Source organism: Salvelinus namaycush, chromosome 35 (genome assembly GCF_016432855.1).
Source record: "Salvelinus namaycush isolate Seneca chromosome 35, SaNama_1.0, whole genome shotgun sequence".
In the NCBI taxonomy this organism is placed as follows: Eukaryota; Metazoa; Chordata; class Actinopteri; order Salmoniformes; family Salmonidae; genus Salvelinus; species Salvelinus namaycush.
Window position 1 is genome coordinate 25,976,139 of NC_052341.1, and position 12,459 is coordinate 25,988,597.

The 12,459-nt window shown below is 44.9% G+C and overlaps 1 protein-coding gene across 1 annotated transcript; it reads left to right on the plus strand.

Moving 5' to 3' along the window:
• Nucleotides 1-1,344: 1,344 nt before the first annotated feature.
• Nucleotides 1,345-7,392, plus strand: prph2a (peripherin 2a (retinal degeneration, slow)). Its single transcript, XM_038974942.1, has 4 exons — nucleotides 1,345-1,925; nucleotides 4,544-4,790; nucleotides 6,203-6,400; nucleotides 7,312-7,392. Exons 1-4 carry the CDS (start codon nucleotides 1,345-1,347, stop codon nucleotides 7,390-7,392), a joined length of 1,107 nt encoding a protein of 368 aa, XP_038830870.1.
• Nucleotides 7,393-12,459: the final 5,067 nt, after the last annotated feature.

Below are 12,459 nucleotides of genomic sequence, written 5' to 3' on the forward strand. Positions count from 1 at the left end.
TGTGCATGCCCCTAATGGTTTCTTCCCCTTTCCACATCCTGTCCCCACTCTTCCCATGAGATAGCTAACTCATTCGATGTCAATATCATACTGCTGTTGTGACAGTGCTGATCTCCGCCCTCAGGTACACTAACACCAGTATGCTCTTCTGGTTTCTCTGATCTCTGGCTCGGTCACATTCTGCCAACTACTGAAGGTGTCATCAGGTCTGCTGGCCTGTTGTGCGTCCCAGTGTAGCTCACATGTACACTAGTCTATCATGTAGTTAATTGAATGCACTGACACAACCACACACATCTCCCTGCTCTCATATACTGTACACATCACAATCCTAACTGCTGTGCAGTGAAGAGGCCCCCGTTAGAAGTTAGTTATTGGTCTACCAAACTGCCATCAGCATACACTGATAGTTCAGTTAGTGTAGACACAAACACCTATATCTAAATCTGTCTGCTTCCTTACTACAGGTAAGAGACTGGCAGGTTGTTGATATTGACTGCTGAGTGTAGGTGGGTCATGGGGAGTCTGAGGGGCTTACATGGTTTTTGGGTGGTTTACTGAAACATCTTAGGTGACTACACTGTAAACATTCTTCCTTGTCTGAACCCAGGGACCCCTTCCAAAAGTGCAGCACGGCGTAGTTCCACATCTCCAGTCTCCATCAACCGTTAACTGTCCTTTAATGGCCCCCGGTGCATTCGATCAGGGTGACGATGACCATGTGAGCATTCAAACCAATTATGTCTCCTGGCAACAGCTTACAGTCAGGCTCATCTTCTGGAGAGGGATTTTTGTAAATGGGATCAGGCTGCTTACAGGGGATTATCATGACGCACCTCCCCTCCGCCTGGAATCTGGAGGATCTTCCTCAATCCTCTTCCAACCAGCGAAAGGAACATCACGATTAGCCTCACCTGTTGATTTCAATGTTTTTGGAGGGAAAGTTTAGAACCAAGGCAAGGGGGCAGGTGTGACCCTGTGTTCTGTCATCTGTCTGGGTGAGTTTTCTTTGTAGGGACCAGCCACTATGGGAGAGGAGAGGGCCCTGAAGGAATAACCGCACTCCTCTTTCTTTACCTCTGCTCCTTCTCTCTGGGATGGATTACAGATCATTCCCTGAGCTGACAGTCCTGCACTGCTGGATGAGCTGCAGGAGAGACTGAGAGACGAAGAGAACGGCTGAAACCACCTTACAGGGAATCAACGGTTCACACCGCTTAACGAGAACAGCTGAAACTCTGCTGGCTGGGACATCCAGAAGAAGGACCAGACCTTAGAGCTATATCTCATCTCAGTAGTGTACTTTCCTTGTGTATAGGTAAGGAATATCCCTAGGTTGCCACCATGGCACTAATGGTGGTCAAGTTTGACCTGAAGAAGCGGGTGAAGCTAGCCCAGTTCCTATGGCTGATGTACTGGTTCTCAGTGATGGCAGGCGTGCTCGTCTTCAGCATGGGGCTGTTCTTTAAGATCGAGCTGCGTAAGCGCTCGGAGATGATGGACAACAATGAGAGCCACTTCGTTCCTAACTTACTAATTGCCGTGGGGCTGCTGGCCTGTGGGATCAATGCCATGGGAGGCAAGATCTGCTACGACTCCTTGGACCCTATCAAGTTCTCCAGGTGGAAGCCTATGCTCAAACCCTTCCTAGTCTCCTGTGTGGCTTTCAATTGCCTCCTGGTGCTGACGGCTCTGCTCTGCTTCCTGATGAGGATCCCTCTCCAGTTCACGCTGGCCGAGGGCCTGAAGAACGCCCTGAAGTTCTACAAGGACACAGACACGCCGGGACGCTGCTACATGAAGAGGACTTTGGACCAGATGCAGATTGAGTTCCGTTGCTGCGGCAACAACAACTTCAGGGACTGGTTCGAGATCCAGTGGGTCAGCAACCGCTACCTGGACTTCAGCGCCAAGGAAGTAAAAGAGTGAGTCATGATATTAGCAACAGCTCTAGGATCAGTTCTAAAGCTATCCCAACCCTATCCCTAACTATTAGGTGGTTATAATGTAAGTTTAAAAAAAAAATAAGAGGCCTATATATTAGGCCCACACCAACAAATGGCATGAATGGAGATTGTAGGGTTAGTTTATGGTGAGTTCACTGTTCTTAATGGGTGTTCAGTATAAATGGATTGCAGGTGCAAGGAGGGGGGCCGTAAGCAATATAAAAGGGTCACTTTCGATTATAAGGTAAAGGAGGGATTACAGGGTCAGTGGATTTGAGGTTTTAGTGTTAGAGGTGGTGATGGGGCTGTGCGTACGTGTGGGTTGGTTTTCGATTTACGGGAGGTGAGGGGGATTCAGTCATTAGTGTGGAGTAATAACGAAAGTGGTGGTGGGGAGGGAGGTGAGCTTTCTGTGAGAGTTGAAGGGGAATGATGCAAGGGTTTGTTTTACAGTGTATGGGTGTAAGGTGTGTTTGGGTGCAGGTGTTTCAAGTGTTGGTTTTCAGTGTAAGTGATATCAAGTGTGTGGTTGTAAAAATGGACAGTTTTCATTAAAAGTGTTCTCAGGTGTGCATTCACCGTGTGTGCAAATGTGTGTGTGAGCCTGTGAGTTCTTAGTGGCCAATCTTCTTGGACCACATTTCCTCCTCCTTCAGGCTTATGTGCTAACCAATCAGTATGCGGCCTTGTGATGGTCTGGGAATAGACCTGTCTAGAGGGAGAGACAGAGTTAGCCAACAAGGCCTTGCGTGGAGACAGTGATTGGCCAACCATTCACTTACGACAATTATTGACCAATAAGGGCTTAGCTAGACACAGTGATTAACCAATTGGACCTCAAGGAGATATTAGCTGCATGCTCTTTTGATTCAGGGTTGATGATGATGATGATGGGCTATGGGCTGTTAAAGGACCACATCTTAGTCCTGCTTAAATTGCTCATCTTTCAGGAAACAAATTATCTAAAGCAGGGCCTGCAAACCCTCCTCCTGGAGATCTATGCAAATTTTGTCTCTAGCCCTACTGTAATACATCTGATTCGGCAAATCAAGGTCCTGTTAAGAGTTTCCCATCCCTGGTCTGTGTCAGCGTTAACCTACAGTGTGAGTACTCCCAAACGAGTGTAATTACATGTCCATATTGTTGGGAATGACTGGGAATGATCTGTATCCCTGTCACATTTTTATTTAACTAGGCAAGTCAGTTAAGAACAAATTCTTATTTACAATGACGGTCTAGGAACAGTGTGTTAACTGCTTTGTTCAGGGGTAGAACAACAGATTTTTACCTTGTCAGCTAGGGGATTCGATCTAGCAACCTTTCAGTTACTGGCCCAACAATCTAACCACTAGGCTACCTGCTAGGCTATCACACCACTCTTTCCATAATGCTAATTTAGAACTGCTCTACAAATGTCAATCACAATTGAAACCCCACCCCCAGACCACCCAAAGGCCAAATGCACACTTCCTCCTACAGAATCAGAGATTACTGCAGTCACAGTCAGTCCATTCAGTCTCACTTTGTTAGGATAATCCTCATCTACTCAGACGATCTACAAACTGCTTGATTGATTACCCGTCAACTACAACTCTGTTGACAAGCCACAACGATGTTTACTACTACTGTATATCCAGCCATCTATTAGCTAGTATGCAGACTAATTCCATTTCGGCAATTCATCCTCATTGAAAGTAATGGATCAATCATCAATTTTTTTATACAATTTCAATACATCCTCTGAAATGTCCTCTCAGTGTAGGAGAGGAAAGTAACTCTGGTAGAGATCATTCGTAAGTGGTGTGCAGCATGACTTTCCATATCCTTTTGCTGTAATTTCTGAGTATTTGGCAGATATACTATATGTGCATCTTTCCAAGAAAGATGTGTCCTCCAAGAGTTGCTGAATGTTTTTCTCATCTTCAGTGTGCATATCTGTTTATGTTGGAAAGCGAGGTATAGTGGAAGTATTATTGTTCCTTCCCAATGTGAGCAGAGTTCTTGGCTCATGCACCTTCGTTGGAAAGCAAGTGACAGTATTCGTTTTCCTTTGCACTGTTTCTTCCCAAAGCCAGTGTGAAGAGGCCGTGTTCACAGTAGGGAGGAGCTAATGGGGTTAATCCCGTTCAAACAGCATGTGAGAGACTGATAGACCTTCATGATCCTCTCTTTACCAGGTACACTGTGAACTGATTTCAGCTCTGTGTCAGAAACAATGCAAGCACTGTAAACCCTCTATCATGGATACTGAATGAAAAATCAGTGTTAGGTTGTGTCAAGGTATGAGAGACTTTGTTGTAGATGTTCTTTCAGCCTAAACCTACCTTTCTAAATGCTGGTAGTTCACTAGCACTTTCTCACACTTACAGTACATGATGGATGGATTGGGTAGCACTTTCATATATTACCCTGAGCCTAACCTCTGCCCTTTGCCATCTGACCCCCATTCGCTTCAGCAGTAATGTGGATGCGAAGTACCCGATGGATGGCTACCTTTTCACTCCGCTAACCCCATAAGACCTTGAACCTAACACACAATGCACTGACCCTAACCCATAATACCCTAACCTCTGTCCTTTGCCTTTTCACCCCCCCAGTCGTATCGGCAGCAACGTGGATGGGAAGTACCTGATGGATGCTGTTCCATTCAGCTGCTGTAACCCCGGCTCCCCTCGGCCCTGCATCCAGTACCAGGTGACCAACAACACGGCCCACTACTCCTACGACCACCACACCGAGGACCTGAACATCTGGAAACGGGGCTGTCGCGACGCACTGATATCCTACTACGGAGGCATGATGAACACCATAGGAGCCCTGGTGCTACTGGTCGTTATTCTGGAGGTAAGGAAAATGCTCCCTATTACTCGCTTTTCAAAGGTGTGGTGGGGTGATTATTTTGTGATGGCGTTCATCACTGAGAGATGACAAAGTTGCCCCAGATGCCTGGCTAGATCCAGAGTTCCTTGCATGGTGTCCTCCTTTACTCTCAATGTACTTTTCCACACCTCCTCCACCCCTCCATCCCTCCTGCCATAGTCATGTTTCCAGGTCATGTGTGGGCTGCTGCTACACCTGCTGCTCTCTTCTGTAGAGGCTGCATCACCTGCTAGGCTTACAGCGGTACACACACACACACACCTGCCAGGTTTACAACGGTACACACAGACACACGCGTAGAGGCAGCTTCACCTGTAATGCTTACAACAGTAGTACACAGGGCTGGTAACTAGACTGCTGTACTGGTAATCCTGTGGGCCCGTGTGGATGCAGGCTTTCACAACAACCAAAGCAGACTAATTAAGACTAATTAAGTCCATATTGAAGAAGATTCTTGGTTGGTTAGTTGAATCAGGTGTGTTACTGATTTTGGCTGGCGCAAAAGTCTGCAACCCACACCAGCCTACGCAGACAAAAAAGCAAAATGGCTGCCCTTGAACATGCGCTGTTTGTCTCGGTGCAACTCGCTCTTTTCAGAATAAATTATCTGAAGTATGAGAGAAGTGTTACTATACATTTTTTGCTGTTTTGTTATTTGTGAAACATATATTACTAAGGACAGCAAATCTCTGTTCTAGAAATCTTACAGTACTTAACGTGTACTGAGAACCTGGACTCAATCTGCTGAAGCTTATCAGGGACAAAAACAACCATGGCTATCTCCTACCTGGAATAGCCATGGTTACGCAACTGTCTCCATGGTATTACCTTACCGATAGCCTTGTGAGAGGTGGAGTGATGTCTTAATTTGGGGGCGGGACCAATTATGGAAATCAGACTCCTGATCAAATACTGGGGGTTATAAAAGGACCAATCAGAAATACAGATAGTGTAGAGGTAAAAAAAAAAGACATATATTTGCTTGTGTATGCTATGCTACTACATTAGCAAACTTATGATTGCTTTTGCTTGTTGTTGCTTTCCCTGTTAGTGTGATTCTCTGTTTTTAACTCCTTGCTTCAGACTGGTTTGATGTGTTTATGTAGAACATATTCAGTTGTTAAATGCTGATTGGTGTGATCCATTACCTACAGCTGTTAGTGCAGGCTGATGTGTCTCTCTCTCTCTCTGGGTCTACCCCTGTAGGTTGGTTAATGTGGGGTTAGATTCTGTTATGGTGGGTTTTCACTTTCAGTACATGAGCATGTTCTTGAACCTAGCTCTTACTTCAGGCCAGGTGTAGCTCTTCACACTCTCTAGCTGTAGTCTTAGTCCAGGCTAGCTGTAACGAATTTGTCTCTCTATATCCTCTGTAGGTTATTGTGATGATCGGCCTCCAGTACGTGAACACCTCCCAGTGCAACCTGGCCAACCCAGAAGACCCAGAGAGTGAAAGCGAAGGCTGGATCCTGGAGAAGACGGTGAAGGAGACGTTTACTGACATCATGGACAAGATGAAAGCCATGAGCAAGGGTAACGCAGTGGAGGAGGGCGGAGTGGAGGGTGTTGCCACGGTGAGCTGATCAAGATATGCCCACACAAACTGAGACCACTCCCACCAAAGGGAAGAGAGGGAGATTGACCACCTCCGTTGCATTTATTACACAAAATACACACATATGCGCACAACACACATGATTCTGGCCATCTGAAGGGAAAACTAAAATGGACACAAGTGGACAGATCCTGAGTACATGCCAGCACATAGGATATTTTGAATGTATAAATGTATGTGTAAGTTATATTATAACCAATTGATAAATTGACTTTCCAATATGCCCTCCTCCACCCAAATATATACACACACACACTCACAATACACTTTTTCTAAACCTCATGATTTTTCAACACACACTCCCTCCAACCCCAGCTTTGTTAATCTGCGAAGCAGTTCCCATTTGATGGGATGCTCTCTGTGTGTTTTCTAACATTCTGTATAGTTCTGCTCTATTTCATGTTCATATTTTACAACTTTATTTGTACCCCTTTTTTATAAAACGAGAGGAAAAACATAAACACTATCCACTGTCATGAAAATGCATAATGTCAGATGTTTGCATTGTATTGAGAATATATATAAATATAAACAGGTTAAGAGTAAGGTCAGGAAAGCAGGTATGTTGTATTTTAAGGATGGTGTGGGGCTGGTGGTTGCTACGCAACCCTCCATCCCAGAAAGGAGGTTAAAGTGGAAAGGTTAATTAATCACCCAAGGAGCAGAGAGTTTTATCTTAAAACATTTTGACCCACCTGTAGAGCACTTTTTTTATTAGCAAATTCCAAAGAAATGGACTGAAACACGTCAGACATCACCTCTTTAAAGTCCTTCCTCTCCTACCATTACCTTGAGGGATGGAGCGGGGCTGGAAACTCCTGGGGGGTAGGGGAGGTGGAAACATTTCAACTTAACCTGATGGTGTTGAAGTTTGAGGTGGACTGCTGGAGGATTGGAGGGGCTATAGGAGACGAGGCACGGGTGAAAGTGGCAGAGGTGAACCAGGGGTGACCCCAAAACTTGAGGACATTTGAGATTGGCAGCTAAACCCCTGATCTCCAACCCCTGAACTCTGACCCCAGCCCCTGCTCTGTGACATCACTCAGCAGGTCCAATCAGCATTTCTCTTATTGGACCGTCGAGAGTTACTGTATATATCACACTCACTGAGTTCCTGTACATACATCACTCATAGGCCAACGCCCGTGCTACTGTTATCTTTGTAAATAGTATAGTACTGATAACTTTTTTTAAACAATGTAATTAATATAAATTATTTTATTTATTTTAAAGAAAATGTGTTTTGCCATGGGAAATCAATCTGATTTTCTTTCTGTATGTTGTGTAGAAAGATGATAAGACCATTGTGTACATTTGAATAAAAGGAAGTTAGCCCCGTGAAGTAGAGTGTTGTGTTGTTTCTACTAAAGACTGATCAGAGATCAAACAGCAATGCCTTCTGGGAACTCAGTGGGGCACCTGATTTAGCCAATTGGATCAGGGTAATCATCAGATTATAGCGATCACATGGACACAGGACAACCCTGCACATGGAGGTTGAAGGACGAAGGAGTTTATGTGTGTGTGTTCTGTGACTGTGTGTTCTGTGACTGTGTGTTCTGTGATTTTAGATTTGATCTATTACTTTCTATGTGTTTCTATTAGTTAGGCAAACAACGGATCCACCATTAACTACATTACAAATTCCAATGTCATTATTCAAGCACCTTTGTAAGACTTGATCTGGCTTATTGAATTGTCTAATCTTCAAATAGTCTGTCTATGACATTATGTGATTGTCTGTGTCGCGCTGTAAGGAGTAAGTCTCATAAATCTATAAACTAACTCGACAACGCCAGAGCCCAGTCATTCATCTAAGCATTCATTGACCAACAGAGATACAACAACCTTATTCACCTACGGGCGATCATCACATATTTTGTTAAGTAAGTTTCCAACCAGCGCCATGGGGCCAAATTCTTTTACTTTGTTGTATATTTATACATCGGCATATACCAGTGCCTTCAGAAAGTATTCACATCCCATGTCTTTTTCCAAATTGTATTGTGTTTCAAAGTGAGAACCTTGATTTGTACCACCAATCAAGGTTCTGATTCCACGTTAAGCCAGAGGGTAGACCTGTAGAGGGCTATATGGAGGGCAGGACAACAGTAGTTGTTATTTTGGTATTGTGCTGGACCAGGTATAATGGGGTAGTTAGCTAGTGAGTGGGGTCCTGAGGGGCAGTTAGTGGGTGTGTGGGGTAGTTGCAGGCACCGGTAAAGAGGCCAACAGTAGGTGGTGCTGTGGTTAACCAGCAGCTCTGAGCAGATAAGAGGCCTAAAGAAGCCTTAGGTTAACATTATTAGACATCAGCCTGGAGAACAACTGAACAGCCCTGGACATACATCACTAAGGGAGGGAGGGTGATGGAGGAGGTGTGGAGGGAGATGAGGTGAGGCTGGGGAGTGTGAGGTAGAGAGAGAGAGAGAGAGGTTCTCACTATGCTCAGAGCCAGAGCACGCTGCTTAGACCACTGTGCCACGGCAGTTCACAATTGTCTAGCAAGCAGGGAGTGTACTTGATGATACTAAATGGAAACAGCACTTTTTTTATCCTTTAGCTTTATGCTTTCCCCCAACCTTAACCACTCTGAATTAACACCTAAACTTAGCCCTTTGAGTTGTTTCTGTTTTAACCCTGTAACCAAGTGGAATGAACCCTGTAACCACACGTAATTAATGGATGAAAAAATATACGTTCATCCAATTACGTCAAATTCCGAAGTAAAACTTTGAGATCAAGTTGCAGGCTATATAGGTGTTGCAGGGCTAGGGTGGGTAAAGCGTCTTAGGGTGGGTAAAGTGGGTTAGGGTGGGAAAGAGGGTTAGTGCTAGATGGATCAGGTGGGTTTATGGTTAGTGAAAAGGTAGGTGAAAGGTGTGTAGTAGGCAGGGGTAAAAGTAAGCCAAAACTGTCCGGTACTGGCAAAATAAATATTGGGGATACACCATACCGGTAAAACATGAGCCTTTTCACAATAATTAAAACAGATTCCAATAAAACTGTAGGCTGCTACACTATTTATCATTACCGCATGTCAGTCGCATGAAAAATTAGCGAATAGACTTGAAAACTTGTTGAATACTCTCCAAAATGTTATGTGCATTGACACTGACATTTTTGCCAATGCATACTGAGATGAGTGTCCGAGAACGAGATGAACGCAGGCAGTGTATTGTTTACAATTCAGTTTACAAGACTTGACTAGGCCTAATGACTGACAATAACTGAATAACCGAATGTCATTCATAACACTTTTGGTGTTTTATATTTATCAAAAGGCACTGTATGGATGCCGGAATTATTTTAGAGTGGAGTAGCCTAACATACTGAACAAAAATATAAATGCAACAATTTCAAAGATTTTACTGAGTTACAGTTCATAGAAGGAAAATCAGTCAATTTAAATAAATTCATTAGGCCCTAATCTATGGATTTCACATGACTGGGCAAATGCTCAGCCATGGGTGGTCCTGGGAGGGCATAGGGCCACCAACTTGGGAGCCAGGTCCATCCATATTTCACCCTTGTTATTTCAGAGGGGCGATTGCAATCTTCTTATGAAGCCTACACAAGCCTTTACAACTCAACATAGGTGGTAGCAGGTAGCCGAGGTTAAAGTGTTGGGCCAGTGTCCTTTGTAACTCAGTTGGTAGAGCATGGCACTTGTAACACCAGGGTAAATGAGTTTGATTCCTGGGTCAACCCATATGTGAGATGTATGACTGTAAGCCACTTGGCAGATACAGTGCCTTCAGAAAGTATTCACATCCCTTTGACTTTCTCCAAATTTTGTTGTGTTACAAAGTGGGATTTAAATGGTTTTGGTCAACAATCTACACAAAATATGGTGGAATGTGGAAATGGAAGAAATATTCTAACATTTGTAATTTTTTAATATCTATATATCTTGATTAGATAAGTATTCACCCCCTGTGTCACGCCTGCTCCCGCTCTACCCTCCTGGCACTGGAGGACGCCAGGCTCCCCAGCATTGCGCACACCTGCCTTCCCCCCGTCACACCCATCAGTAATTATTGGACTCACCTGGACTCTATCGCCTCTGTCATTACCTTCCCTATCCATGTCTGGTTCCCCGTTCTGTAATCTGCTGTTGTATGTCCTTGTGTACCCGTGTGGTGACGCTGTGCCTGTCTTGTTACCTGTTTGTTCCTGATTAAATGTTGACTCTAGGTACCGGCTTCTCATCTCCGGCGTCGGTCCTAACACCCTGAGTCAATACATGTTACAATCACCTTTGGCAGCAATTACAGCTGTCAGTCTTTCTGGGTAAATCTTTAAGAGCTTTCCACACCTGGATTGTGCAAAATTAGGCCATTCTTTTCAAAAACCTTCAAGCTCTGTTAAATTGGTTGTTGATCATTGCTAGTCAACCATTTTCAGGTCTTGCCATAGATTTTCAAGCAGATTTAAGACAAAACTGTAACTCTGCCATTCAGGAACATTCACTGTCTTCTTGGAAAGCAACTCCAGCGTAGACTTGGTCTTGTGTTTTAGGTTATTGTCCTGCTGAAAGGTGGATTTATACACATCCAGACAGCTGGTTCTGAAAGAGCTAACAAATCTGGATCCCTTCAAATCAAATGTATTTATATAGCCCTTCTTACATCAGCTGATATATCAAAGTGCTGTACAGAAACCCAGCCTAAAACCCCAAACAGCAAGCAATGCAAGTGTAGAAGCATGATGGCCAGGAAAAACTCCCTAGAAAGGCCAAAACCTAGGAAGAAACCTAGAGAGGAACCAGGCTATGAGGGGTGGCCAGTCCTCTCCTGGCTGTCCCGGTAGGAGATTATAACAGAACATGGCCAAGATGTTCAAATGTTCATAAATGACCAGCATGGACAAATAATAATAATCACAGTGGTTGTCGAGGGTGCAACAGGTCAGCACCTCAGGAGTAAATGTCAGTTGGCTTTTCATAGCCAATCATTGAGAGTATCTCTACCGCTCCTGCTGTCTCTAGACAGCAGGTCTGGGACAGGTAGCATGTCCGGTGAACAGGTCAAGGTTCCATAGCCGCAAGCAGAACAGTTGAAACTGGAGTAGCAGCACGGCCAGGTGGACTGGGGACAGCAAGGAGTCATCATGCCAGGTAGTCCTGAGGCATGGTCCTAGGGCTCAGGTCCTCAGAGAGAGAAGAAAGGAGAGAGAATCAGAGCGAGCATACTTAAATTCACACAGGACACCGGATAAGACAGGAGAAATACTCCAGATATAACAGACTGACCCTAGCCTCCCGACACAAACTACTGCAGCATAAATACTGGAGGCTGAGACAGAAGGGGTCAGGAGACACTGTGGCCCCATCCGATGATACCCCCAGACAGGGCCAAACAGGCAGGATATAACCCCACCCACTGTGCCAAAGCACAGCCCCCACACCGCTAGAGGGATATCTTCAACCACCAACTTACCATCCTGAGACAAGGCCGAGTATAGCCCACAAAGATCTCCGCCACGGCACAACCCAAGGGGGGTACCAACCCAGACAGGAAGACCACGTCAGTGACTCAACGCACTCAAGTGACGCACCCCTCCTAGGGACGGCATGGAAGAGCACCAGTAAGCCAGTGACTCAGCCCCTGTAAAAGGGTTAGAGGCAGAGAATCCCAGTGGAGAGAGGGGAACCGGCCAGGCAGAGACAGCAAGGGCGGTTCGTTGCTCCAGTGCCTTTCCGTTCACCTTCACACTCGTGGGCCAGACTACACTCAATCATAGGACCTACTGGGCTAGACAATCTGGACCCTCTCTTTCTAAAATTATCCGCCAAAATTGTTGCAACACCTATTACTAGCCTGTTCAATCTCTATTTCATATCGTCTGAGATCCCCAAAGCTTGGAAAGCTGCCGCGGTCATCCCCCTCTTTAAAGGGGGAGACACTCTAGACCTAAACTGTTATAGACCTATATCCATCCTGTCCTTCAATTCCTAAAATCTTAGAAAGTTAACAAACAGATCACCGACCATTTCGAATCCCACCGTACCTTCTG

What these genes read in the sequence shown, in the direction of transcription:
- prph2a (XM_038974942.1), top strand. Translation starts at nt 1,345, where the DNA reads ATGGCACTAATGGTGGTCAAGTTTGACCTGAAGAAGCGGGTGAAGCTA. An exon ending in AGCGCCAAGGAAGTAAAAGA is followed by an intron (nt 1,926 to 4,543) that starts GTGAGTCATGAT and finishes TCACCCCCCCAG; the next exon opens with TCGTATCGGCAGCAACGTGG. An exon ending in GAGTGGAGGGTGTTGCCACG is followed by an intron (nt 6,401 to 7,311) that starts GTGAGCTGATCA and finishes ATGGTGTTGAAG; the next exon opens with TTTGAGGTGGACTGCTGGAG.